The following is a 26,481-nucleotide window of genomic DNA, read 5'->3' on the forward strand; positions in this document are numbered from 1 at the left end:
CTTATCTTCCCTTCTCTTGTGAAATATTTTCAGATTTAAGGTAAGAAGTAAAAACTCAGTACAAAGTGTTTTCCTAGTCTGTTTGTCAGATGTCCTCTTTGAAGAGCAGTGACCCCCAAGGCTTTTTGCATGATCTGTTGTCTACCGATCCGGCATATAATACCTTTAGTGCTAGGACAAAGAACAAAAAAATTACGTGATAATGCGATCAGAAATCCTGCACTTTGCACAAAGCAAGGAAGCAGTTATTCTAAGCGAGAGGATGACAGATAGATACATGTAATAAACCAATGTAAGTGCTATGATGTTGACCAAAGTAAGCAGCAGTATCAACACTACCTTGGTTTGTTACCAATGAGAAGTTCTTCAGTTTAACTGCAGAGACTTTTTTCTCAATGACTGTATCCATACATTTTTTTAAATCTGCTGTCACCTAATAAAAGTAGAAATTGGTTTTCTAAATCATTTCAGAGAGAAAAGCAATCTAATCTGTACAATTTAAAACTAAATGAATAAACACATTAGTAAAGTATGTGAGCTGGCAACAAGCGTCCTTCTGTCTGTACGATGGTTTCCTACTGTGATTTTGTAGAAGTGGGACTTGAGGAAGGATAGCGAAAGTCACTGGCATGAGCATAGGTGTGAAGCACAGAAAGATGGGCAGATGTTTGTGATAAAGATAAAACAGGGATTAAAGCTGGTACAGTGGGTGAAGTGGAGAAGATGAAAGAAATCCTAATTAAAAAGAGAAAACAATAGAAAATAGAGTAATCAGATAGGAATGTGACATTATGAAGAGCTTTGCAAATTAGTTTGAAGTTGATGTTGTGCAACAAGGTGATATGATAAAGAAATTTCAGTAAAAGAATGACAGAAAGCGATGAGAGAAGAAAGCTTGCTTAGTAGTGGCATCTTGTGCAAAAAGCAAAAGCTTTTTTCCAGACTGTATCTTGACTCTGAAGGTTTTCCTTGCATCCAGGAACTTGCAAGAGTAATCAGCAAAAAAATTCTGTTCCTGCCAAAGTAGATTTAATTATAAAGCCATGTAATAGCGAGCATGGGAGTTATGAGGGAAGAAACTGAAGGTGCATGCAAACACCTTGTATATTTTTTTCTCAAAAATGTTTCTTGCAAATTTTTTTTTAAATGACTGTAAGTGCTGCAGCATAGAATGTGGATAAATATCAAGGAATTTTCTGTATTAACTCTAGTTGCTCTGTCCAAAATATTTTCTTTTCATGTAATTATTTTACTTCAAAAAGCTGATGAATTCTTCATGCTTAATCCTATTTCAGAATCCACACATGAAAGAGAGATATGATATTATTGATGTATCAGTAGTTGTCTGATGAATCAAGAGCTCAAAGATTGCTCTACCTTTGGAAAGCTCTTTTTTTCCATTCTATATGCAGTAAGAAATTTAAATAGACATGTGTGAGCCGCCAGGTATGTATGTCTGTACTGGTTCCTGTATACTTACCTCCTCTTTTCTTTTCCTCCTCTCAGATTGTTTGATGTGTGCACCGTGTCACGAACAGACAGAGAGACCAAGTTAACATTAGTGTTTGAACACGTGGATCAAGACTTGACTACTTACTTGGATAAAGTTCCAGAGCCTGGAGTGCCTACTGAAACTATAAAGGTATTTCAGAAGAAAGATTTTGGATATTATTTCAGAAAATATTAGGTAGGACAGGCAAAGAGATAAATCACACAGACAAACTGCATTTGATTCCATAGGATTTTGTTATATCAAAATTGAGTAATGTCCAGCTTGGGACATGAATTGCAGCACAAAGATCTGTATTCACTAACAGATGTTAGTTCCTCTTTGTGGAAATGTTGCACTTGTTCGGGCTTTTTTTCTCTTTTAGACTTATAAATCCCCTGAATCTCTACCGTTTTGCCAAATGTAGTATTCCAAATCATTAAGAATGACCTTTGCTTGCAGCTGTAGGCAGATGATTCCATTATTGTTTAGTCCAAGACTACTTGAAACTTCCCTAGAAGGTGTCTGGTAGAGTGCTGGATATTGTTAGAATGGATAAAATAAATCCTGTGCTCCTGTCCCCTTCCCTTAGCCTTTTGTTTCCCCAAGAGACTCCTTTCATTTCATGTCTCTCTTGCCGGAAAGGTTTCTATATGTTCCAAGAGCAGGAAGTGTTTATGGTGGACCTGTGGTGAGCTCTGCAGAAGATGGGCTCCAGGAAGGGGATAGCCCTGACCAGCTGTTGTAGAATCTGGGAAGACTCTCAGTAACTGGATGATCATGAAGTTTTCCCATCATGTTATCTCATATTCTGCATCTGTAAGGGAGGACCACTTCCCAGGATAGGACGTGCTTGTATTATTGGTACTGAAATAGGTATACCAACTCCTCTTCTCTCCTGCGAATTTCACAGCAAAGTGCTACGTTGAGGATCATAGGTTGAAATGTTTGACAAAATGTTTACGCCTGGGAAGAGAAGCAGATGGATTGATGTTCCTACATTTTGACTGTGTCAGCTTAACATTTCTTTTGATTTTTCTTTTGTCATGAGAAATAATTTATGCTTTCAGAGACAGATTATCTTGCATTTGTATAAGTGCTTTCTGGAACTATGTCGTGTCATCTTAGTCTGGCAAAAGTCCTGAGGGAGGAAAAGAAGACATGAAACCTATCTGAAATTTAGTTTTTTTAATTTTTTTTTTTTTTAACAGCTTCAAACTTAGGAGTTGTTTGATCTTTCAGTATAAAATTAGACATAAAACTGATAAAGATCTTCTCACCTGTATCAAAGTCACAAATGTATTACGCCAGTTCCAGCAACTATGGTTTTAAACAACCTTAGTGGATAAAATAAAATTTTTAAAAAATGGATACATCCTTGATTCAGTCCCAGCAGAAGACTGGAATGTACCTCTTGCGTTTGAAGTACTCTTTTATGATAATGCTTTTAGGGTTCTACTTCCTTTGAAGCTACCTAAGGGAACTGTATTTCAATGTAACTAACATTGTGAAAATAATGTACAAGGTGACCGAGATATTATCTAACTAAATATATTGAAATGGATGGGAACAGAATGACGAAGCCTCTGAAATCTCAGTTTGAAATATCTTTTGAGCTATGTTTCATTTAAAGCAAATAGAAGAGGTGAGCAGTGGACTAAAACATTTGTGATTTTCTAAAAGCCTGTTCTACATTTGCACTAGTAGATTGTAATATGTATGTGTGAACATACATTTCATGGCGGGTATATATTGGTGAAGGAAATAATTGGGTTTACTTTTGAAAAGAACTATTCTGCATGCGTGGTTTACTTGTTCAACCCAGTTGATATATCTGATAATTTGGCACAATAAAAGAGAAAAAATTAGCCTTGTTTAGAAACAAGGAGAAGCAATTCTGGTCTTTTACATACAGTGCAAGTTCCACTGCAGCCAGTGAAATTAGTGGGTGTAAAATTCGGCTTGTGGTACGTACAGCTCTTTTTAACTGCGTGAGGAAGAATGTAAAATTGCTGTTTACTTGGTCGTCGCTGTTGATTTCAACATTTACACAGTAGCTGGTGTGTTATTTCTTGAATTCTGTTTGGCACGGGAAAAAAGAAAGATTCAGTTAAGTTGCACCCTGTTGCTTCACAGTTTATGTGAAAACATCCACATTATGGAGGTACTTTTGCTGATAGTCAGGGCTGATCACATGAGAAAGTGTCTCAAGGCTTATTCCTCATGCATTTTGATACCTTTCTAATGATACAGTCTTGATGGATATTCCTGGTAGAAACTGAAGCAAAGCATAGTTCTCCTGGCTGCAGGGAGATATTGCCATTTTGCAGCAACTGAGCATTTAACTCAGAGCGCATACATCGTTAAATGACTAATCTGACTTTTTATAGTTTGGCTTTTGAGGTTAATATGGATTTGTACTTCATTTATTTTCCAGAATTGCAGACAATTTGTGTAGAGTATTTCCCCTCACCACTAGCACAGTACAAAACAACTGCCAGTATTGTAAGACCATCTGTTAAAGTTCTGCATGTGTCAGCAACACCAAGGTGCCAAATGAGCCGAGTAAGCTCTGGATAGCTTGAAGTTGAAGGATCTAACATACCTCTTTGGCACCATGGAGTAAACTCAACAGTTGTTAGTGGAATTTGAATGACAAAATTACTGAGAGAGAATTATCAGCCCCAAAAGATCTTTTCTGTGTGAATTAGCTACCATCATTGCATACCATTTGGGGGAGGGAGACTCAGCTTTTGCTGGTTTGGGGCATGCAGGGGTTTTTAGTTACCAGCTGTCAGGGAACAGTGACACCGGTACCATTTGAAGAATTTCCTTTATGTTTAGCAGTTCAGAGAAACTAACCGTATTGATCATTTAAACACAACTAAAGCTTTTGTCTTAATGGTGCTCAGCAATGCCTTTCTAATAAAAGTAAAATAAATAGAATCATAGAAGAGAGGCAGTTTCCCTTTGAGGCATTGCCTGGGTAAGTTGGAATACTTACCCAGGATGTAGGGCAGACACTCTCACTTCCCCTCCCTGTTGCCAGGAGCATGAATGCTGTAGTCCATTTCTGTGGCCATAGCTCTGGCTACTGAATTCTAGGTTGTTCTGGTCAGAGGTATTTTAAATATTTTCTGCTGAAGCACTTCCGTTATTTTTTAATGGAATATAGTTTGAGCTAGAGGGATGGAGAACGTGACTCCAAATACTCGTGGACATGGCATCCATGTTTGAAAGAGAACAATGTTGCAGCCCTTAATCTAATTAATATGTCTTTGTAACTGCTGGATTATAGTCCTGCTCACCCTTGCTGGCTTCCTCTGTCAGACCTGATTAATATATGTTCCATATGGGATGAATCAGAATCAGCAATGACGACATCTTCCTTCTTTCCTCTCTACCCATCATCTCCTCCCTTCTTTTCTTCCTGGGGTGCTCTTTAACTTTAGGGCAGTTTATGTGGAAATGGAAGGTATGAGTTCAGTTTCCTTAGGACGCAGCTGTTAGTCATGTACGGGTCCTTGGTAATGTTAATGGCGGTAGCAGTTGAGCTTCCGAGAGACTTGGCTCGTTAGGAACTTTTGTTAGTTGACATAAGGGTAGTGGAAATGGGAATGATACGTCTCTGACACAGAAAGACTAAAAAAAAAAAAATAGTTAACAGGCCACTAAAGCATTTTGATGTGTTTGTTAGTCTTTGGGACTGAAGTATGTGTAAGCTGGGTAGTCACATTCTGATGTGATGCTTGTGAGGCTGGCATGGGTTTTTTGATCCTAAAGGATTTGGATATGGATATGGTTGTTATAACACTAAGTACATTTTTAGTATGGAAATCCTGTGCTTGCAAACAGGTTGATGTTTATTGATTTAAGCTACTGCAATGTATATAACAATATTTAGCTTTAAATTAATATATGCATGTGGTCTTGGTATAGAGCTGTAAATTAAATGGTTTAGGAATGGCTCTTTGGAGTTCCCTCCAGTCATCTTGTTCTGCCAGGCCAAGGAGTCTGTAGGAATGAGAGGGGATAACAAACTGTTACCGAGGTTCTTTGATTTTAGTAATGAACAAAGTTAACTTTGCGAAGCAAAGTCATTATGAGTAAACTTGTGGCTTCTTGCAATAGTTTCCTTACAACTAATCAGAACTTAGCCTACCCAAGCTACACATGCTGTCTGGGCTGTGCCTGTTTCAATCTGACAGTCAAAAGAGAAGGGAACAGATCAAAGGTCTCTGGTATAGCAGGTGCATATGTTATCTAGCATGGAATGTTAGAAGAGCTGGGAATGTCCTTTTACCCAGGTCCGTGATCTGGGAATCTTCATGGTATTCCCCCCAGCCTGGAACAGAGCAGCCAAATCACAGAGAGAACAGGGTTTAAGGTATATCCTTTTCTCTGGTGTTTCCTGATTCCTCACTCAAGTGAACAGCTTCTGTGAATATTATTCTGTATCTCCTTTGCATAGGAAGCCTAGATCTCCATCTAGTTCAAGGATCCAGGTTTTGCTATTTAGATGCCTAAAATTTAGAAAGGACAGCAGTGAACCTGATTTCCTTTTGTGGATTTATCTGATAGTAGCCCATAAACTGAATTTTAATATATTACCCTGAGTCCTAGAATACACGTTGCTGTTGCGTTTCCTGTAACTTCCATTACCGGCTATCAAACCAGGCAGACCGGTCACATCTTTGTAAGACTCCTAGAAAATGAATATGAAGATGCTGCTTCTCAGAAAGCAAACCTCAGTGTTGTGAGGTGAGTCATCAGCCATCTGCCACGGTTGTACCTACTCAGTCGATCACGTATGAGATGTGGAGCAGATGTCACACAATCATGCAGTTCTGAAAACGACACAAGATATTCCAGGAAAACAGATTCGCCAGTACTGAGAGTCTTCAGAGTGTGGTCGTATTTAGCAACATCAAAGTTAAAAGTCACTAAAAAAAGAGCTGACTGAAATTAATAAGAAAGATACTAAGAGAAGCGTGGATACTGACATTTTCCTGTCAGTAATTTTGTGGTAAAGAAAGAAGCAAAACTTAGTGAGGAACTTAGAGTCCACAAATAATGGATCAGATCCCCAACTGATACTAAGAGGTGTAAATCGATGAGCTTCAGTGAAATGATGCCCATTTACAGCTGCTAAGGATCTCATTCTGTATGGAGTATTTTGCAATAAATTTTGTTCTGAATTCCTATTATGAATTAAAGAAGAGTTGCCACTATAAATAAATGAAAACCAAAAGGACTGAACTGATATATTATTGTGGGACAAATCTTTTATTTTTTCCTCTGTTATCCTACTACCAGGGGTTGGACTGCTGCATGGAAGGAGAGCAGGAGAGCAAGTGCCCAGCTCTGAAGGAGCTAACCCTTAAAAAATGATATTCTCCAAAGGATGGAGGTTCCCTATGTTGTAGGTGTTCTTATTTCTTTCCCATACTGCGTTGCATGTTGAGACACAGCCACATCTCCTTCGGTGCCGTGGTACATGTAGTAATGTACAGTCTGGCCAAGAGGCTAGGAGTTGTCGTGATTCGAATGAAGGGACTGCTGAGCAGAGGATGCTATAAAATATAATGTTGTATCTGTACACTTCTTTAGCTCAGACCTTTTTACAGTCAGTGTACAGCCACTGATTTTAATTATGGTGGCGTTAAATATCTCCAAATCCCTACCATTTCCAAATTCAAATGCAAACATTTTCAAACTGATGATAATGTACAGTTGGTTTTTTGCAGTGCTGTAGCCCAGGACTCCCCAGACCTCCATTGCTTGCAAACTGAGAGCTCATAAAAATGTGAGGCACTCCAATAATTTTAAATCACTCTGTCCTGACTAGAGTGATTTAAAATCATTGGAGCGCTTCACATTTTTTCAGTTGTTCCAGTTTGGAAAGCAGTCAAGCAACATTGTAGCATAACGCATGAAAGCAACCTGCCTGAAATAATAATTTTAGTATTTCAAAGCAATGACACTGAATTAGAAATGTCACTGTGAAAAGACGTCTGTGAAGGACTCTCTAAATAGACATCTCAACCTACTTTTCTTTTATGGCCCAAACTCTCGAGGCAGCAGGACAGGCCAGTAGGGCCCTAAGGGACACATCCCTTTTGAGGTCAGAAGGAAGCTATTGTTTTCAATAGATGGAGAGCCAGAAATCATCTTTATTCAGAAAGTCAAAGGTAATTAAGAAACTGGAAAGATTCTGAATTGTGGTCAGGGATGGAGATTGAGCCTTTGGTGGAACAGAATTTATGATCAAGTCATTGCAAAATTGCAGTATTGCAAACACTGGAAAGTGAAATGTTGCTATTGCTATCAACTCATTTCATTTCTGTTAATTCTGCAGAATAGGACATGGATGTGATGCCAAAAAATAGCGTATGATCCTACTGCTCTGGATTCCTTTGAGACGCTCTCGGATTATTAGTGACACTGTGGTTTTGCTATTGGAACATCAATATGGTAGCAATTGCTACGTGAAATGCTTTGATGACACTGAAAGAAAGGGAGCATGTGGTAGGACTAATGCCCAAGCAGGTGTAAAAGTGGGGCTAGACTGCCAGACGGCATGTCACAGACAGTGCCGTACTGTTCCGCAGCGAGCCACTAGCTTTCCTCGGAGTGGGAAGTACTTTCGAGATCTTTCCTTTGTCTCATGGTCGTGGTGTATAGTCACAACTTGCGCTGCAAGTAAATCCTGCCTCAGTGATCTGCAGCAGTGTCACTCATGTTTTCAGCGTCTTTCCCTTCATCGAAGATGAGATGCCACAGTTAAAGCAATTAAGAGGAAGCTGTTGCAGCTCATGGTGCGCGTAAAGCACTGACAGAACAATAGACTGAAATGTTCGGATTTACCCATGTTCTGAATTTTGCTTACAAGCCATATGTTACTTTTGACAAGTAATTGGAAGGTCGGACTGCAGCAGATGTGAGATAAAGAGGAGACGTTCAAAGAGCCATTCTTGATTTTTATGGGGACAGATAGAAATCACTTTCTTAATAGTAGTTTCTGCACTGGAAGGAAATCAGCCCCCTATGCCTCTGCATACCCACAAAGCTACACTTCACCCCAAAACAAGCACACAGAGATGGGGAAGAGGAGACAGAATGACACAAATTGTGACAAGGTAGATATTTGGGAAACCTGGCCAACATATTTTTTCTTGTTGAACTCCAGATTCTAAGGCTTGAACTCAGCTGACCTTGGACAAGAAGCATTTCCCATCTCAGCCAACTCAAGTTATTGCAGCTTAGATTCTCTGTACTAGAATATTCACAAAGTGGCCATAATTATTCACAGCAAATATACAGCTGGAGTGTTAAATAATTCAAAAGTTGGCCACAGACAATGCATAGCTAATAGAAGATAATATAGTAATCAAATAAGGTTTTTTTTAATAAAACTGTTTTCTCTATTCCACCTCAAGAGAAATGTAATACTCTTGCACTAGCTGTATGCACTGCTTTTGTGCCAGTGAATAGGCAGGTTATTGTATCCCACAGTAAAAATTAATTTGAAGCGTGTTACTTTAGCAGCACACTGATTTAATCAAGATCGATATGTTGTGTTTGTTTCTATTCCTTTGTAACAGCTGTATTTAGCTTATGCCAGAGAACAAAGTCCCATACAAATGGATAGGGATGGAATTTTTTTGTATTGCATGTTTTCATATGTAGAACTTCAAATTAGATTTAGGAATTTTTAAATTTTTTTTACATATATAGGCACATAAACACACATACACATATCTATATAATTATTGTAAAAGTCCTCTAACATATTTGCAGAAAAAATGTTGCTATTTGAGCAAGTGGGAGAAAAGGAAAGGGAAACTTGATCATCACCCTGCTGTCTCTGAAGTTCACGATCTCAAAATAGCTGTGGGCCAGAAGAGGCCAGAATGGCAACTCAGATGCTTAGAGAAGAATCAAAAGTACAAGAATACAGAAGGAATAGCACCAGTTCTCCTCCTGTGCCTAAGTTTCATGTATATTGTCTTTATATGTATAAATGTGAAGGCATACTACACATACATGTATGTATATACACATGTATATCTGCTGATTCCCAGAGTCCATCCCATAGGCTTATGTTCCAGCTCATCATCAGATACAGCTGAGCTGGAATGAGGGCTGTTACACTCACAGGGAAGGAATAAAACGGGACCCAGCTGAGGCTGCGCCTCTCCCTCCTACTCAGTGTGTCAAATCAGAGACACATGGAGAGCCCCCGTCCCACCCGCCTCTGCAGATACCAGAACAGACGCGGTTCCTCCCTGCTTCCCATCCTCTGGCCATCAGGGACGGAACTGCAGAGAAGCACCAGCCAGTGGCATCAGCCAGCTACGCTCAGCTGCTGAAGCAACCAAAGCCAAGCCCTCTGACACTCAGAGAGCTTCCAGCGATTTCAACTCAATGTTCTCTGCCTGTGCTAATCCCGTTTTTCCAGCCCTTCCTTCCTTCCTTCCTTCCTTCCATCCTTCCCTTCCACCTTCACTTTTTCACCTCATTTTCGCTCTGTATTTACACTGTGTAGCACTCTTCTGTTCTTTCCCTCCCTCCAGAACTCTTCTCTTCATCGCTTTTCTTTCCATTTTGCTTATCCCCTCCTAACTGACTCTGCTCCCATAAAAAAAGTAATATCATGGAACTGTCACACTGTTTCTCCACCTGGGGTCTGTCTTGTCCATTTTATTCGTGAGCTTTTAATGGAAGAGGCTGTGTGAAAACCCTTGACTGTACAGTGCCCACCATAATAGGCCCTCCTTTTTGGCTGGCCTTTACACAATACCTTGTTAGACATGACTCATGATAATCAGATCCTACAACAGCATTATTTGTCTAAAATAGTGCTTCTCCTCTGCTCTGCTGTTTCCCCACCACAGCCACTTCACACATTTACACAACTGCTTCCTTTATATATCAGTGCTCTATAATCAGCGTATGGTTCGTGTTACAGGTTTCTCAGGTTTCAGAAGGAAATAAAATGAGAATATTTTGAGAATAACCTTCTATTTAAGAAGTCCAAACAAAGACACACATTATTAGTATGTTTGCAAGCAGCTGCCAGAAGACAGAAAATTTAGAATGGAAACACAAGTGAAATAACAGAAATACTGTTTGTTGTTTGCTCTTGGTGCGACAGCAAGGGAAAATATTTAGAAATTGAAGTGATTAATTTATTTGTAGTTTTAATAAAGCAGACGTGGTTTTGTAATACTTGCCAATGTCAGTACTCCAGAGCGTAACTATGGGTCAAATCCTTCTGTGGTGTAACTGTTGGCTTTTTAAGGTTCCTCCAGGGGTGAGTGTGGTGCAATGCTATTAGCATCAGTTAGCAAGCAGCCTTTCATTTGTTTTCATGCAAAGCCTGAACAGTTTGCAATTAAGAAAGAGCAAATTACAAAAGCTTAAGCTCCTTGATCAAATCTGTCCTTAATTTTTGGGTTGGAAGCCTTATCTAAAGACCCATAAACGTCAGTATTTTAGGTTCTTCTTCCTTCTCTGTTATCATGACAGCTATACACTACTACCACTTATGTCAATATGCATAAAACATTTAAACTCGTGCTGGAACGTATACCTGAACCTTCTTGTTCAACTTCAGGCCTTAAAGGAGAAACCCCAAAGGGAGCAGAGGCTCTGCTCCAGCAAAGCACTTAAGCTTCTGCTTACTTTTATGTAAACAGATTGCTCCAGCTTTAGAAGAAGTGAGGTTGAAAGACTGCGAATTAGAGGAGCTAACAGAGGACAAGCAGTTTTTATCCTGTACTACTGACCTGATGAATTCCAAGGTTAGAACAAAGAAGAATTGAAACCGTTGCTTCCATAGTCTCAGATTAGTCATAAACATGCATTCTGCTTGTGTTTAAATGCTTTGCCAGAGCAAGGAAGTAGTCTTCCCGCAAAACTTATGTGTAAACAATGTCTGTGCCTTTGGAACCAGACTCCTGACTATTCACAACAGTGTGTCATAGTCAGTCATCATAGTAAATTGACTCAGTAATGGAAAAGGGCTCCAGAGGATCACAGGTTTGATGGACTGGTTTGTTTATTTCTTTTTTCATTAATACCATAATTGTTCTGGCCACAGAATTTATCCCGTTTGCCTTTGAAAATCATGACCCTTGAGAATACCCATTTATCAAAGAAGAAGCTGTTTTTTACCATCATGACCAACTCATCAGAAGCCAGCGCATTATATCTTTATTATTGTTGAACAGTGTCTTATACCATAAGGGCCCATTGAAATAAGTGGCTTAATTGCAAAGAAGGTTACTGCTCAACAGTTTTCATTGTTGCTAAATATGTGACTTTACGAACAGTGCCATAAAAATTGTAAGTATTTCTAAAATGTCCTTCTTCTTTGGTCTGTGCAATAGGAAGCATTTCACTGTAACTTTAAAATGCCAAAAATAATCAAGAAGACATTTTAGCCATCTCTTAAGAGCGTTTCATTTCCAAGCCAATAAATTCAGCTGCTGAATTTTTGTCCTTTGTTTTAGGATGTGACAGTTCTATTGCATAACTACAATTAAGGAATCTCAGAAGGCTCCAAAATGTTACAATATTCTGTGGATGCAAACACAGGGTTGTTCTTACAGCAGGGAAGGGGCACTGGAATGGCAGCGTGTTGCCTTTTTTGAACGTCTAGTTTATGATTCATTCTAAAATATTCTTTCATTTGGAATTAACTTCAGATATTCCTGTTCTGACAAGCAGAGTAAATATTTTAGCAAGGACTTTTTAGAGAGAAATTTTGACAGTAACATGCTCCTCCCTTAGTGTTACAAAGGAAATACTTGCTATCCAAACCCAGAGTCGGCATTTTAATGGAAATAGTTCCAAAAGAATACGTAGGATGTTACAAATGTAAAATGCATTTAATGAAAGAGTATACAGATGTCTTTCATGTATTTTAAATAAAAATGTCTAATTTGAGACTTGGGAAAGTCAACAGCGATCTCTGAGCCATATGCTTGTTATTACAATAGTATGTTGTGTATAACTGTCATTCAGTGAGAAACAACACAGACCAAAAAGGAAAAGACATATAAAAACATGCAGTTAAAGGAGGAGAGACCATCTTACGAAGCATTTTTTATTATGTTTTTGCCTTGATTAGAATATATCCCATTCTTGCTTTTTGTTTGCTCACATAATTCCTGCTGATGTCTATAGGGCTTATTGAAGACATAGGAAAAGGAGAATGGAGGCCAAGCTGCGTGGGCTATAGTGAACCAAAACTGCAAAGAGATGCATACTTGACAGAGAGTTTAAAATAAAAATAAACCACAGTTTCTTTGCTTGGTTTCTGGAGCAGAAAGTCGCAAAACAAGCAGAAAACTTTTGGTTCTTGATGAAATGGTTAGCTTAGCTTCTTTACCTCAACTGCTCTGAGTGTTTCAGACTTTAACCTTCGTTTCAATGAAAAGAATTTAGACCTAATTCAACTTAGGTTTATGTCTATGAACCCGGGGCCTTGGAAAATATTTCAGAAGTAGCTTTAGCCTTATGTTTGCATTTTGTTCTTTTGCAAATGTGGTGGAGGTAACCTTGGTTTGCTAGTTAGCGGAGTCACGCTTTATTGTGACAGAAAACTAAGAACAGTCCTCCAGTGAAAATAACAAAGGCCTACCCCATGGTGATTGATGAGAACGTTGTACAAGTGAAATGAGCTGGAAAGTCATCATCTTGTCTTTTCCTTTGCCACAGGAAAAGCATAACAGAGAGATTTCTTTTCTTCTGGTCCTGATAAGGAATCTAACGAAGCATGAGGAGAGGTTACACAGCATAGAAATGTGTTACACCCAGCTGCTCACTAGCTTGCAAAGCTGCAGTAAATAATACAGTTGCTATTTAATAAACAAAAGAAAACAGAAGTCCTTTGATAGTGATCCCTAGGCTCTCTTATTTGCCCTTCTGAAGATATGGTTTGTTTCTACTTAATTGACTGTCATTTTGGAATAACATAGAATTTGATAATGTATTGTATGATTTGTAATGTCTTTTTTGTTGTTAGGGAAAACAAAAGGCTTATCTTTCTAGGGCCTGATTCAGCAAAGCACAGACGTTATGTGCTCCAGGTTCTCTGGATTTTAGCTACTTATATTCTCACAGGTTTTCCATGAATGGTTACAGTGACGATACACCAGAACACATGTAGTTTTCTTTTCCAAATTGGCTTTACATAATCAATAGCGTACTTTTTTGCTTGTCATGAGTTATTCTTTTGAGAAGCAATGAGGCATTTCTGACAAGCTACATTTGTCACGTGCATCATTTGTTGTACTTTACTTTCAAAGGATACTTCTTCATAGAAGCAGTTTGTTCCATTGATTGGCTCTTTTTACAAATTGAGTTCTAACATACATTTGTCTTTTTATTAAAAATCTCTTAGTTTGTTTCGTTTAGCATTCAGGGTGGTGGGGGAAGGGAGAGACTATCATGCCTGGGAAACATTGACGGCAATCTTCTCCCCTCCCAAGAAGACTATTGACTCTCATGTTGCACCTTTCCCCGATCCCCAAGCCTCACCCTCACCCCCAAAGCAGAGCTGATTCTTGTCCATTGTGCTAACATTAAGAAAAAAGTAGGCTCATCGCTCATTGTGTCACTACGAGTTGAAGATGCTTCTTCCTTTAAAAACCAGTCAAGTGTTCAAAAGAAAACAAGGCAAGGTTTACACTAATTTACACTAATGTAAATCAGTGTCATTTTGCTCAGAACTGGAAGGGCTATGGCTCATTGCACTTTGGAGAGACTCAGCAGATGTGTGGGACCATATCCCACCACTGCAGCCACAGCAAACATCTCAGGCACATTGCTACCTGTTACAGTTTGTTATATCTGAAATCCAGAGATGAGCTGCTGAGGCATGCTAATAGCTGGCATCTTCTGCTGATCTACCTTGCTCGGTAATCCCCTGGCCTGTGGGAGGCAGCAACCCAAAGAGATGGAGTAGGACCACAGAGCCTGAGAGTGAGTGCAGTGGGAGAGGAAATGGCTGAGTGGGATGGGGAGCAGTGAAGGTGTGAAGAGAAGGGTCAGAACTGAGGATGGGGCAGGAAAGGGCAACAGTGCGCATGAAGGGAGGAAAGAAAGAAGTAAAGGGAAAGGTAGGAAATCAGAAAAGAAAGGAGAAAGTGATAGGCCATGTAGGTGGAAGGGAATGGGCAGCCATTCCCCTAGCCTTGTGCTATTGGCAAGCTTCTCATGCTTTCAGTGAAAACAAAAGATTTTGTGCACTTGCTTGACTCCTCTTGCAAAATTTCTTCTCTATGCCTTGTCTGTAGGATAAAGTGCTGGCCTGTTGCCCTTGTAAAGCTCTTGGTTCAAGATCTATTGATTTTTTAATTCAACGTAATAGAATTGCAAATGAATTGCTGCTGTAACTGTGGAGAACAACTCAGCCTGCTGAGTGCTTCCAAGAAACAATTCTCTTTTTCCTTACTTTTGATTTAGGTGTACTAAGGCATTGGTAAGATTCCTATCCTGAAGACTATTCGTACAATGCTATAACAGCAGTGCAAAGCTGTATGTACAGTTCTTGGATGGGTGCTTCTGGCCAAGCTGGTTCCAGTAGGCCACTGTCCTCGCTCAGCTCTTCCCTGAAGCCCATTTCTACCCATAGAAATATTTCCCCTTGTGTATAGCCTTGGTTTTCTTGAAGGTCGTTATACCTTTATAACTGAAAGCAAATTCTAGATCTTTGGAGTACTTAACAAACATTAACCAGTTAATTTTTGCAACACTCGTGAAGTAGTTAACCATTATCCCTGAGTGTATAATACAGAGCAAGAGAGGCAGCAAAGTTAAATGAACTCCTGTGACTAGAGCTCAGGTAGCAATTGACCCCAACGTTGAGCCATTGCACAGCACTGACGAACATCACGATACTTCTAACATGCAAGTACATTACAAGCAAAAAAAAATTATTGAAAAGTGGCTTTTTAAAAGTGCACAACTGAGCTTTGTTTATTATGTATTCCCTGAAGAGGTTAGGAAGGGATTGTCTTCTTACTGTCTTTAATAAAAACTGTTAACTATTTATAAAAGAGTGTCTAACTCTAGAGAATAGCTGTATTTCGATGTCTGGTGTCATGCTGACACTTTTGTCTCAGAGAAGATTGTCTACATCTCTCGGAAGGTCCTGCTGGTTCCGATGAGTGTGGGAGGAAGATGGAAATATTAAAAAGCAGTGGGACCAGCTCAGGTCTTTGAAAATTGATGGATAGAGTCCCAGTGACTTCACTGGGCTTTGGTTGTGCCTAATAAGAGGCCATCTTCTTCCTCAGCATGTAAGTGCCATTCATTACTATGCTGAATTCCTAGACATTTTTATGATGGAAGCAGTCAAAATTAATTAGGCCCAAAGTCCAAACTCTACAGTAACCCAAATTTTTAATTCACGAAAGTGACTCTACTATCCTGCCTGCCACTTTTACAGTGCCTTGAACTGTTATGTATCTATATACGTCACAAAATGTATTTCCTTATATATCAGGAATTGGAGCAGGCCTGTGTTATAATAAGTTTAAACAAGTTTTCTATTAAACAAAAATTGCTGGACTGGGTTTATAACTTTGAAGGAGCCGTAGGAATTAGGTGCCCAAGTCCTGTTGATTTTAAATGATGTTTGGGTTTCCAATCTGTAGGATCCTATTGACTGCTTTTTTCTCAGTTTTAAAAAAGCATAACCTATTTTCTTGTTGCCATGTAGGTGTTTCATAAAGAACCCGTGCATTCTTAGTGGATACTGTTTAAAAAAAAACAACTGAGAGAGAAATTAAAGCAACAGTCTTCTTGAGCCTTTTGTGTCTAGCCAAGGATTTGACAGTTTTCAAAAAAGTCTTGGCTGAAATGTTCAAAGCTGCCTTGGGTTAGGAGATCTGGTCATCCCAATCTCCCGGGGTACTTCTAAAGTGTCATCCTTTGTTGTTATGTATCAGCGTATAAACAAATCTCAGCCTTCTTGATGGCACACTGCAGACAAATCCAATGAGAATTTCTGCAGAAATGTCAGTAATGTTGCCAAGGTGTTGATAGACCATTAGGAAGAGTAGTCTGTCATAAATCTCCATGTATTTACATAATTTGAATGCTCCTCTGGACCAGAATCCATGTGGTCTCAGCTGTTTGCACATGATTTTGAGCTTGTTAAGACGTTAGTCTTTGTTCTGAGGTTAGCTCTTCTTGTGCTCAGGTGACAGTGTAGGGCAGTCATCTTCCAGGGCCTTCCACATTATTTCTAATGTTAGCTTAAGTTAGCAGTCCTCAGAAGATAAATTTACAGATTTACTCTTCTAGGAGACTTTACCTCCTGAGTCCGAAGCTGTTTGTAAAGCATTTTTCTTGATGTATGTGCACAGCATTGTTTCAGCTTTCTAATCACTGACCAGCTGGCTTGTTAGTGAATAGAGCTGTGGGCCCCTTGCCACGTTTCATGTGAGGTCTTGGCTGGGTGGCCAAGCAGGCAGCCTGCAGCCAGTGTCAAAGCAATTCAAGAGGTATTGGCACAGCAGTGTCCCCATTAATTTCTGCTTGTCACATGCTGTCATGCAAGTTACACCAGAGAGGAAATGACCGTTAAAAAAAAAAAGTATGCTTGTGGCACTTGGTCCCCTCCAGACGTTATCCCTGAGGTTAAACAAGTGGATACAATTAGCTGCTATCCACAGACAGCTGCAGGGAAGGAGAAGCCGAGATCTGGGCCCCACAGCAACGTGTCTTTCCTGTTAGCGAGGAGTGTCGGCTGTCAACATAAGCCATATTTTTAACCCTTCATGAAGTTTGAGTAAATTAAAAAGAGCTATATTATAACCAACAGTGTCACGAAGGTGCTGGTAAATAGCTGTAGTGCTGATTGAGCAGCGTTCTCCTCTAGGGAAGGGGTTTTGTTTGTTGGTACCATTCCTCGTAAGGACCGATGTGAGCGGCGCTGGAGGATAATAGCTTGTCAGTGGTTGATAATTTACTGTAGTTTGTAGATTCTGGCAGGGAGTGAGAGAGTGATTTCTGTGAACTCCTCTCAGAAGCATACTGAAGTAGTTAAAGGGAGCCACATCAGCTTTGTGGATTCTCTGGGTGGACTAATTTCTTTGATTACATCAGGAGAGTTTCCACAAGGATTGCAACAAGTGATGATACACTTAGGATGTCCCAAAATACAGCTTGGGAATGCAGAAGCAGTCTATGAAGAGGAAATGGCAATGATTTCCCATGATGAGAGAAGGAAATATATACTATTAGAAGCAATCAAAAGTCCTTTTTAAAAACTGAAAGCCCTACTGAGAAATGCTAGAGATAGGGGAGTATACACAGTGCTCCAGAACAGGTTGACTTGATCAAGTGAAAGTCTGGGGTTTACCCCAGAAGGAAGAGGCTCATAGCATCAGCTGAAGGAAGGATGACTTGCCTTGTTGAGAAACACGACCATTAAAGAAGCTGGAATTATATGAAAAGTGTACTCCAGAATTCAAACTACAGCTCTGCCCCAGCTATCCAGCTTGACCTGGTGTGACGCTTAAATACCAAATTTTGACTGGTGTCGGTCCCCAGACATGTGCCAGAAGGGGCTTCAGAGCCAATGCGTACAAATCACAGATGCTATTTCAAGTCATTTGTATGGGGCTTACCAACTGGGTGAGCCAGTAAAGCATTTGGGGGATTTCTTGGTTCCTTTTAGTCCTCATCTCTTTTTCAGATGGTATGAGGAATAAAAGAACAGAGTGGGTAGCAACTGTCAAACCAGGATGCGCTGTGGGAGACTACTGTCTCAATACAGTTTTATGAAAAGCTTGTCATGAAAGAAGGGAAGTTTCCCAGAAAATATTTGGGGCTGTACAAAACTGTGATGTTATCATCCAGAGATACAGGAAAGAAACCTGTTTGTTTGCTTATCTAGGCTCAGGTCTATAAATTCTGTTAAGACCTGTGCCTTCTATTGGTTTTTCTACTCAGGACAAAGAGTGGAAAGGTTTGAGCGGTGAAAAAGATTGTTAATCACAAAGTTACATTTACTTGCTATAAAAAATTCGCAGCCAGGACAGGTCTTGGTAGCAGTGCCACATTTGCCAATTTATGTCAAATTGTTAAAACAAAATTCCCCTCTGTTCTCATTTAATTTGCATGTATTTTCTCTTAAAAATACCAGTAGCCAGATAGAAAATGTTGTGTGTTTCATTTGCATGTCTGGTAATTCCACTTTGATAGGAATTTTTGGTACACTGAATCAGTGAAAATAAGTAAGTAGGACAATAATTATATAGGTTTCCTTTCAGTCATGCAAATGCTTCTCATCAAATATGAAAAATAGCAGCTGATGAAGTAAAACTTGAAAGATCTATATTGCAAACTGACTTGACAGGTGTTGAGCTATAAAATGAGAAATTGATGTGTGAAGACTTATACACAAATTAATATTGATCTGCCCAAAATGAAATGCATCCACATGTGTGCCTGTACATGTGTATGTACATATGCGTCCCACAGATGGTAAGTACGCATTTCATATACTGAATTTGGTCTTTTGGTTCACAACTACTGAGATCACTATGAAAGTCTGGCAGTATTAAGATACTGGTAAAACAGACATGTACTAAGATTGAAACTTTTAAAGACCTCTAAAACATTAATCCAGGTCCCTGTTTTAAGGAGGGCAGACATAAGGTTACTCAGAACAGTTCCTTGAACACAATCGGATGCATCTATTTGTCTTAATCTAGTCTTAATTATGTCGCCTTCGCTGCTGGTGAGTGCTGGTGTTTGGGGAGTGTTTGGAGTACCCCAAACGATGCTTGGTCAGGATCTCCCGCGACAGTGCATATTCAGTGGTTCCCTTCTAACTCAGAAGGGACAGTTGGTGAGTTTAAAGCAAAGGGACTAGAACATGTTAAACCTGCTGTGGTGGCTATGAATTGAATTCAGTCTACAAACGGGACCATGACAACAGAAGGAAAATAGCACCTCGGTATATTGAAAGCTATTATATACATGTATAAAATTAAATCATACACTTATGGCAATGCAGTAGCATTGTTAAGCCTAAAACTTTTTCAAAGACTATCACAGACCTTTATAATTCAGTTAAAATTTTGCATTTTTCCTGAATCTGGTGCGCAGTTGCGGTACTTTTCCTTGAGACTGACATATAATGTTTGTGATACACAGGCAGGTCTGTGCATAATAGTGACATTTGCAAGTTTTATTAGATTGACTGATTGGCTGATTAGTGTATTCCACAGTAATTTATTTAGGACTTACTTTCTAATCTTGGTTACCTTACTACTTTTAATAGCAACGAAAACAGTCTTCAAAACTGTTTTAGAGACTCCAGTCCTTCAGGTATAGTATCTTTTAAATTGTTATACAAACAGTTCTAGCCAGTAAAAACAAAAACAAAAACAAACCACCAACAAAAAAACCCCAAAAGAACCCAACTATATTCATTTCAGTGTTTATACTTTTGCAGTGAACTAATACAGATAACATTGCCTTCAATGGGATTATTCAAAACGCTAAAATGCATGTATACATACATGCATACTTTTGTGAGTATGCATGTCTGTAGGCTTCTTCATCCTAACAGTTGGATAATCCAGAATCACTTGTTTGAGCTGTGTTTTCTTTCTTATAAAAGTAGTTTAAAATAGATTAGAAACTGTTTTTCAGAATATATTTTAAAATATCCATTAATTTACTCTGAGTATATTAAAGTATCTTTGATATGATTAAAATAATTTTACAATTAAAAATAATTATGCAAATATTTTACTTCATATTTAAAAATGTATTTAACTGTTAATTAATTTTCAACAAATGTTTACCTTTAGGGTAGCAGCATACCAAACACCAACAATGATTAGACCAATTCCTTGCATGAGCTTGGCAGATATTAGCTCCATTCTGCTAATAATAACCTAAATGAATTCCCTGTATTTTTCTCTCTGCATAGCATTTTATTCTATGAACAGAAAATGAACATTTTATTTTGTACAGTAAGGTTGATTAATACAACTAAGTGAATGAGTCATTTGGATTTATTGTTCTCTTATCAAAACAGTGAACATATTTAAATTGAACATGCTGTGAAGTTCACATTCTCCTGGTGCTCTCTAGTTAATTGACAGGAATATCACAGCGGTCTTCTCTTCTGAGGGACGACCCTTACCCTGTGAATACTTTCATGGAAAGCAATAGGACTACTCTGAGTTAAATTGTTACCCAGTATCAGGAAAAGTAAGAGCTCTATATCCTGGGTGTATATTGGGTTGGATCGTGCAAAGAGCACAGCCTCCTCCTCCCCTGTCTGGGTGCCCTGCAGGGAGGCTGATCAGAGTAGCTCTCTCCTGAGAGAAGAAGGAAAAGGACACAAAGGCAGGGATCTATCTGCCTCTTACTGTGTCCCAGCCGCTGCATGGAGAAGAGCATCCTACGGCTCCATAGGCTCTGGCAAATTGCTTCTCTGCCCCCCACCATCACAGCCATGGCATTCTAGATAGGCTGGTGTGGTGGGTTCCCAGCCCAGCCTGAGGACAAGATTTAAAAAAGAAAGTCACTGCATTTAACAGGGAGTCACTACATTATTGCTAATGCCTTTGGGATTCAGTGTAACAACATTAATCATGTCTTTTGCTATTCATGTATCTGTCCTGTGTAATTCCTCAGGAATGCCATTGTTTTTTTGGCATTAATTAATGTTGACTGTTTGTTACAAAGTATAACCATAGAAGTGCTGTAATTATTCTGCTTCAAAAATAGCCCCCAGAGAATGTGAAAACTCTTTAAACTTTCATGCTGGCATGTTTAAAAAACACCCTTTAAAATTAGAGCTGTTTGTTGGTTGGGGGTTCAATATAATCCATGAAGGAAGCCTCATCCTGCTTCTCTTCTGCTCAGGGAAGGTCCTGCTGTTGATTGAGAGGCAGTGAGCCTTTTCGTCAAACTAGCTTGACTGATTCACTACACATTTCCGTCTAAAACTCATCCCCTTTGTTTACACTTGTGGTCGTCTCTTACGCAAACACTCCTACAGGAAATGTTCAGGACAAGTATCCCAACACCTGCCATCCAAAATAGGGACATTCCATTCTGCTCAGCAAAAAGAGAAAAAAAGAGTTACAACTAGATAGAAACTATGGGTGGAGGGTGCAGGTTGTTGTGCAGGTGCATGAAGGGCAGGTAAAAAAAGAAAAAAAACAGGGAAAAAAAAAATAAACACCATGAAAAGCCTGTGCGTTAGTACAAATTTAGGGTCTGTTGTAGTTGACAAGGACCTGTACCGTGTTGCTTTTACTTGGTGATACCACTGAGTATATATATGGGCTTCCACAGACTTACTTTCTCTGGTACTAGGAACTCCTATCACCATGAGCGAGGGCAATCTGGTTAAAGGTTTTTCTGTCTTCGCATAGTATTCAGTGGAGGAAAAATGTGAGCTTCACATAACGAGCAGCCATTCATAAGTGTATGTTACCTCTGGGTGCATGTGTTCTCTGAAGACATATTATTCTTGGTGTTTTCCTTCAGGTTGCATCACACTGTGTCCCCCTTTACAAAGACAAAATCTGGCATCTATACCTTTACCACGGTGGTGGGTTAGCCTAGCCCAACAGCCAAATTCCCACCCAGCCGCTCACTCATTTCCCCTGCCTCAGCAGGATAGTTACAGAAAATAAAGAACAACAAGGAACAAGAAAGTTCATGGGCTAAGATAAGAGAGGGAGATTGCTTATCAATTACCCTCATGGGCAAAATAGACTCACCATGGGGAGAATGAACTTAGTTTAATGCCAATTAAGGTAGATATTTAATTGCTAATTCAGGTAGTGGGGAAAAAAAAGGCAAACATTCAAAGAATACCTTCTCCTGCCTTTTTCCAGGCTCCACATCACTCCTGACTGTCCCCACCCCGAGTAGCCCAGGGGCATGGATTCCCTCAGGAATATCCACCTGCTCCAATGCGGGTCCTCCACGGGCTGCAGTGTGGATATGTGCTCCACCACGGAGAATCTCCTCTTTCTCCTCTTCCTCCCACCTTGGTGTTCCCTGTACTGTTTCTCACTCCTTTTCTTCCCTCCTCCTCTTCCCCTCCGGCCTTTTCTGCCCTTTCTTAAATATGTTTTCACAGAGGCACCAACACACAAAACAACTCTGTACTTTCTGTTTTCTTTGAGTACATACTTGAATTATTTGGTTGACAGCCATGCCATCCTCTTTTGGATTAGGCAGGCAGAGTACTCCAGAGAATCTGGCTGGTCTTAAACAGCAAGTAAGTTACTATAGGCAATTGACACCTTTGAGCTGGAAGTCAAGATGGTGGGGGGCTTTTAAAGAATCAGAGGGGAATTTTGAAAACCAATGGCTTGGAAGGGATTTATGGTCAGAAGGTGGAGGAGGATTAAGAGGGGTCGGTGAAGCGTAGGGTCAAGAGGGGATAGGACAAAGAGGAGACAAAAGTCTGTGGGAAAGCACGGTTTTCTGCTCCTGCTGCCCCTGAGTCGGGCAATGTGAGCCGTGAAGCCCACCTTTGGCAGAGGCAGCAACAGCAGCTGCTCATCCTAACCCAAGCCTATCCCCATCCTCATTGATGCCAGAGGCAGAATATGCAGGACATATTTCTGTGTATTATTGGGACTCGTGACATAATATGGTATTGCTTGAAAAGTTCATCATAATTTGGTCCTGACATTCAGTGCTGATAAATTCAGTAAATATCAGGCTGAGCACTGCCATCACTGATACCATATATGGTGGAACACGCACAAGATGCAGCATCTCCATAACAAATTTTGCTCCTAACTATTTCCATTATGAGGCTTTTAAAATATTAAAGCTACATATTTGCCTCTGAGGAAAGCGTATTTCTTTGTTGCATCCCAAAATAGCTCAGTTTTCAACTGAGTTATGGATAAATATTTTAGATTTGTGCGTAGACTGCATTGAAAATGCAGCCTGAAAAGGGAAAACATTGTAAAGCCACGACTATCTGAAAGTAATCACAGTGGAATAATGTACGTATCTTCAACCTGGGCAACAACCATCGTAGATTTTGTGATATTAGAACCATGGCAGAAATCTCTAATCTGCAATAGGCGCTATTCTGTGTCTATGTTTGTAAACACACACTATCCAAAGAACATCTGATAGACGTCGGTAGGGGTTTGATCATGAGTCACTAGAGTTTGTTCCTCAAATCTGCTAAGGAATGAATCTTCTTATTTGTCAAGTAGAATTGATCATTTTTCAATTAACTTTTGAAATATGATTTTAATTGTAATTCCAAAGTATAGTATGCCTAGCTACTACGGAAAATTTCTCAGGGAAAAGCAGACATGGACCAACCTAATCCTTGAGGCACATGAAGACTCTGTTGTGGTTGTTTCTAGATCTTGGTCATTGAGATAGTACTGGGTAATCATCACTAAGAAAAATGGATGCATTTCTGTCAGATGAGTGGAATTATCCTGATTGAATTAGCTAGTGATCTGGCTTGTGCATGTTTACGGCTTTTATCCAGTTTGCTAGCAAAGGTTAGTATCTTCTAATATTAGTTACGCTACCAAAGAAAACACACAGCCCAGAGTGAGTCTGATGTTTCTTGCAAGTGGCTGACTAAGAGTATGAGATCATTTTTCAAATGTGAGGCCTAATGGTTTTTGACTAGGCTTATGTACAGCACAAAATTAATCTTTCATTATGAATAAAAAAATAATTTAAAAGCTCTCTCTTTTGTTTGCTTTGATATTGAAAATCTATTTGTGCAAACAAATACCAAATTCTGAGCTGCACGATTTGGTATTCTGTATTTAAAGTGCAACATAACAAGGCTATGTCATGTGATTTTGGTTTTGGCTCTTTTTCTAACTGGCTGACAATTTAAAAACAGGACAATGAACCACAAATAGTAAATGGTCTTTTTACATCAAAGTACCCTTCTTTACACACATGAATCTTTTGGCTGTTTTTCCAAGATAATTTTGAAGTGAAATGTGTTCTTACGTGTAGTAGTAAGTGATAAGGGATAGCAAAAGAGCATAATCAACAGTCCAAAATGAATACTAGAGAATAGCCTGTATGGACTAACTCTGAATTTCCTGGAAGAGGAAATGTAGCACTTTTATTCTAGTACCTTGTAAATTTACACTTTCCTTGTACACTTTTCTCTGGCACATCTCATTTTTTGTGTGTGAAGAGAACTTCAGTAAATGTTACTCATCTTTTGAGTCCTGTGGGGGAGGGAAAGATATACTGGTTTCCATTTCCAAGTTGTTTGTTTGGTTTTGTTTTACCTGTGCCTGGAAGAAGACTCTGAATTTAGAAGCTGAAGACATTTCTTGCAACTTGCAACTAGCAGAGCAGAATTGCATTTGCTGAGCTTGAGGAAGAAAATTGAAACAAAACCAGCATCAGTTGTAGGAAAAAATATTCTTGATATGTTTGGTAACTGCAGGAATGAGTTTACATACTTGACAAATGAGTAGGATGCAGAAATGTCACTAAAAAGGGACTTGCCAGGGTCTACTGACTAGTCCTTAAGTTCTTTAAATTATTTTCTTATTTTATCTGATATTATGTCTACCTGGAGTAAAAATAAATTAGGCCCAAATTCAGTGAAACCATTACGTAGATACTTAAGATAACCACACGCTTAAATGTTCTTGGCGTGTTCATTACATCTGCAAGACTGATCCAAATACGGTTGGGATTTGATTTAAGTTATAACAGCACAGAGTGAGCAGACATTACACGTATTAATTCTACTGATGACTGAAACCTGCAGAGCTGTAGTCCTAGCTTTTCCACATACTTTTGAACTGTGAAAGGAAATTATATAAGTACAAGAGGATTCGATACACTTTGTGTATTTGTTTTAAAGCTGCAAACCCCAGTATACTAGCTATCGGAATTATCAGATCTCGATTTTTCCAGGGGAAGCAAAGGGAAGAAAAGGCATCAGCTAACAGGGAATGGCGTTCTCAGTTTACCACCATCCTTCAGAGGTGATAATAATTAAGTGCTGTCACAGCATCCATAGTTCCATGGTAATATCTCCATTATCAGGGTCTTCAAATAAAAACTGATTACTTTATGAGCAGCCCACTGTTACTGCTGTTTGGCAGACAGAGTTATAGGCTGTGTATAGAAATGGCCATGTTTTATCAGTGGTCAGATTAGAGCTTCCAGCCTTAATATCTGTACATTTTATAATACTTTCTGCAGAGATGGTCAGGGAACATTACATGAAAATAGTAATTTTGTATTAAATTATATGGCAATGTCTATAAAGTGTATCTTAAAAATGCATCCAGCTAAAGCAATATTATCAAGTTGAATGTTTTGAGCTATTTTTAAACCCTTTTTCAGATATCATTCCTTTTAATAGTGTGCCTTGAATATTTACTTGAAATATGCCCAAGTCCACAGAGAAGAATAAAAGCAACCAACTTCAATTTATCCTTCTTCCCTTTTCTCATGTTTCATGCCATCCACCTCTCCAAGATCATTTTGGTTGCTAATAATAGGATTGGCGGACACCCTGCTGCATGGCTTATGGAAAGGGCATATGTCACCAGCAAACACAGAGCTGGAGTTTCATGAACTCATGTAATAATAACCTTTTTCTCTGTCCTTTTTGTTTCTTACTTGTTGCAGCACCTTCTTGTAACTGCCTGTTTTGCAAATATAATTTTCAAGTTGACAGTATCCTTCTAATTTGGAATTCAGGGGATTTCTAGTATTTAGTTTTGAGTCTGTTGGTTCATTCCTTTCACATTAGTAAGATTAATCTGAAAACATGAGTACAGATGAAATAGTTTCTTCAGCTGTGGAAATGTCATAGAAGATTGCATCACTGTAACAAAGCAGAAAGCAAAATGAGAAATGTTACTTAGCATTATTACACTGATTTAGTGCTAAACTTTGATCTAAAGGTAGTTTCTGTCCTATTCAGTAAATTCTATACAACAGGTTTTGCCAAG

General features: G+C 39.1%; 1 protein-coding gene across 2 annotated transcripts in view; it reads left to right on the forward strand.

Moving 5' to 3' along the window:
• The window catches only part of CDK6 (cyclin dependent kinase 6), a 146,097-nt gene that overhangs the window by 31,683 nt on the left and 87,933 nt on the right, over positions 1-26,481 (forward strand). For both annotated transcript variants that reach the window (XM_054816213.1, XM_054816212.1), the window contains exon 3: positions 1,507-1,642. In XM_054816213.1, coding sequence (XP_054672188.1) covers positions 1,507-1,642 — 136 coding nt within the window. The remainder of the gene's footprint in view (positions 1-1,506; positions 1,643-26,481) is intronic.

This window comes from Grus americana, chromosome 2, assembly GCF_028858705.1.
Source record: "Grus americana isolate bGruAme1 chromosome 2, bGruAme1.mat, whole genome shotgun sequence".
In the NCBI taxonomy this organism is placed as follows: Eukaryota; Metazoa; Chordata; class Aves; order Gruiformes; family Gruidae; genus Grus; species Grus americana.